Consider the following 3,265-nt stretch of genomic DNA (forward strand, 5'->3'; position numbering starts at 1 on the left):
TTGATAAATGCCGGTGCTTTTGGGGTGGGTTTTCCATTCTGCAAATGGCACCTGCTGGCTCTGGGTCACAGCCTGCCACGGACTGACGGCTGTGGGTGGGCTGAGAATGTGCTGCACTCATCACGCCCATGGGGTGGAACCCACTGGAGTGGTGCAGCAGGCTCCAACATGCAGCTCCGAAACCAGGGCTCAGGGAAACGGGGTGATTTGAGGAGCCCCTCGAGGTTTGGGTTCCCTGCTGACATGTCTGCCCACCCTGGGCAAGGAGGACGCCCTGCCGCTGCTGGCCAGGCACATCCCTGCCCGCACTGCCCGACCCACGGCGTGCCTCCAGCAGCATGGTGGTGGATGTCCTGCTCCCTCTGTGACGAGGCCACGTCCTTCACGAATGCCTCCTCCAGCCTTTCCGTGGGGAAGGAAGTGGATCCTGCTGGAAAAAACCACCCAGCCCCCCAATCCCTGAGCCCTCGGAAGCAGGGGCGGAGGCAGAGGCCCCGCTCTCCTTGCCAGCGGGTGACGGCAGCTCCCCATGGGCTCCTGCCCAAGCTGGGGCTCTGCAGGAAGGTGATGGAGGGTTCCCCTCGCTGTTCCTGGGTGCCGGAGCCTCCAGCCAGTTCTGCTCATGTCCAACCAAAAGACACCATGAGTAAGAAAAAGGAAAGCACCTGGTTCTTCCCTGGGGAGAGCGGGGCACTCGCCACACCCTACCACTTCAGGAAGTCCCTCACGTGGCTCCATAGCTTGGTGATCCAGAGGTTGACCCCCAGGTCGGTCAGGTACTGGATTTCGGGCGTCAGCATCTTGCGGCACAGTTTCTGGTGCTTCTTGTTGATCTTCTTCTTCAAGTTGTAGCCCAGGATGGACTTCTCCCCCAGGGGCTGCCAGGGCTGCATGGAGGACTCTTGGATGGCGCTGGCGTCCACGGGGTGTCCCCCGTCAATGCAGATGCTCTTCATCTTCTCGTTCTCCCGCTGCAGCTCGGCCACATCCTTGGCCATCCGCTCCCTCCCGTAGGCCTCCACCTTACGCCAGAAGGTGGCATTAAAATAGCTGTAGAGCTTGGCGTCAATGAGATTCCAGGAGGTGGCCTTCTCATAGAGCTCAGGTGTCAGCCGGGAGACGGTGGAGCCCTTCCGGGCGTTGAGCTTGAAGTAGAGGACGTCCTCCAGCTGCCAGCACAGCAGGTCCTTCAGCAGCACCAGGGACTCGTCGAAGTACTCGAGCAACATGACGAGGTGGAAACGGTGATCTATCTCCTGGATGTGCTCCTCCACCAGCGGGCTGTTGGCGTTCATGTTGTTGTCGTAGCCCAAGTCAAAGAAGAGGAGGTTTTGGAGGTAGTGAGCGTTGAACCCGTTGGGGTCGTAGTAGTGCCAGGGGTCCCGGAGGAACTCCGCCAGCTTGTCCTCCCCCGTCAGCTTCCAGGTGAGAGGGATGACGCGCCCAAAGTAGTGGAACGAGGACTCGAAGAGGTAGGCAGGGTCCCGCAGCACCGTCACGAAGGTGGCGTCCGCCGGCAGGAGCTTGCGCACCTCCTCATAGTGGAAGCGCATGTGGTTACAGATGATGTTGAAGCACGCGCCCGGCCGGTAGTGCTGCACCTGGCTGCGCTCAAAGTAGGAGGGGTAGTAGAAGTCATTGCGGCCATTGGGGAAGGCGAATTTCAAGCGATGCTTCTCCCCGAAGCGGAAGAGGATGTTGAGGATGGTGCTGCTGGCTGTCTTGTGTGTCTTCATGAACATGATGTTCAGCTTGGGCAGGCAGCTCCGTCCCGAGGGGCTGCCCGTGCCGTTGGCCACTGCTGGTGCCTTGCCGGGGGCCGGGTAGGAGGAGCAGGAGGAAGGGACGGGGACCCTGGTGGGGAGACGAGACAGGACGCCACGGTAAGGGCAGCTCGGCCGATGCGGCCCAGCCACCATGAAGGCTCGGCCGTTTTCCTTCCTGCAGGAGCTGGCCCTGGGGGTGGGTGCTGGACCTGGGGATGGGTGGTGGACCTGGGGATGGGTGCTAGCCCCCAGCACCCCTCAGGCTCCCCAGTGGAGATGAGCCCAGCTGCGGGCAGAGCCGCCTTCACCCCCAGCCTCGTACCCAGTGGGACCAGGGCACCCACCTGGCAGGAGCTCCCCGACATCAGATGCACCTCCGAGCCACCAAACCAAGCTCATTCCCCCCCGGACAAACCCAGCCACTGAGGATGTGCTGTGACGGGGGTCTTCATGGTGGTCAGCCCCCACCAGCATCAGGGCAGCCTAAGCAGGGGGTCCCCATCCCTCCCCACGAGCATGGCCCTGGTGGCCCTGGTGCAGGTGATGTTGAGACGTGCATCGAGACGGGCTCTCCACAGCTGAAAGTCCGTGGGCAGGAGCTGATAACATTCTTGCGAGGTCTGGAAGCTCTCAACTCCTTGTAGCAGTCGTGGAGGATCCAGCACCCCAGCAAAGGGGGAAATAATTCTAGTGCATGGCCCCACAGATGAGCTCGTGGGCCCTCGGGGAGCACCGAGAACAACTTGGGTGTTACCTGAGATGCCCGGAGCAGAGACCACAGTGTCAAGTGACTTTGGACACCATTAATGAACTCGCAAAGCTGATCCTTGATAATGATCCCATCTGGCAGCGTGGGTTGGCACGTAGCTTATGAAACACCCGCAGGTGGATCTCGCTTATAAGCGCTGAGAGAAATTTAATGCCAGGAGGGACGGCCCGGAGCCGAGCGCTGCGGAGCGCCGGCTTTCACCGTCACGGGCAGCAGAGAGTTTTGAACCAACCCGTGCCCACCTCTGTGGGCGAGAGGTTACATGTGGCATCGCTCTGGTCGCTCTTGAAGGACAAGTCCTCAATAAAGAGCACCCAAGTAACGGCCTCGGCTCTGCCCGCTGCTCCTGGCTGCCAGGAACGTCTCCCTTTTCCTTCTCCCCAGGGACATGAAGCCACAGTGGGCAGGGGGTCTCCTGCACCTCCTTGTCCCCTCCATCACCCAGGAGCTGAGCGCTGCCTGCCATTTTGCAGTGCCCCCCCGCCCCGGGGTCAGCGTCCCCAGGCCCCTGGGAGTTGGGGTTCTCCTTCCCCCCCGCCCCGGGACAGGGCGCAGTCTCCAACAGGAGGCTGTAGGAAGGGGACATCTCGGTGTGAAGGCGCCAGAGCCCGGAAAGCCCCGGGATCGTCTCTGGTTGGGGCTGCCCGGGGCGAAATGGGGTGACTGAGTTGCCCGGGGGGACACACATGGGGACCCCACACTCACTCTGTCACGCTGACTTGCAGCGGGG

At 61.7% G+C, this 3,265-nt stretch overlaps 1 protein-coding gene across 1 annotated transcript; it reads right to left on the reverse strand.

The window, feature by feature from the left end:
* Positions 1-704: 704 nt before the first annotated feature.
* On the reverse strand, positions 705-3,257 carry GAL3ST1 (galactose-3-O-sulfotransferase 1). The gene is made up of 2 exons (XM_010290011.1): positions 3,241-3,257; positions 705-1,854 (listed from the first exon to the last, which is right to left on the reverse strand). The coding sequence occupies exon 2, from the start codon at positions 1,740-1,742 to the stop codon at positions 705-707; it is 1,038 nt and encodes a 345-aa protein (XP_010288313.1). The 5' UTR covers positions 1,743-1,854; positions 3,241-3,257.
* Positions 3,258-3,265: the final 8 nt, after the last annotated feature.

This window comes from Phaethon lepturus, unplaced genomic scaffold, assembly GCF_000687285.1.
Source record: "Phaethon lepturus isolate BGI_N335 unplaced genomic scaffold, ASM68728v1 scaffold22276, whole genome shotgun sequence".
In the NCBI taxonomy this organism is placed as follows: domain Eukaryota; kingdom Metazoa; phylum Chordata; class Aves; order Phaethontiformes; family Phaethontidae; genus Phaethon; species Phaethon lepturus.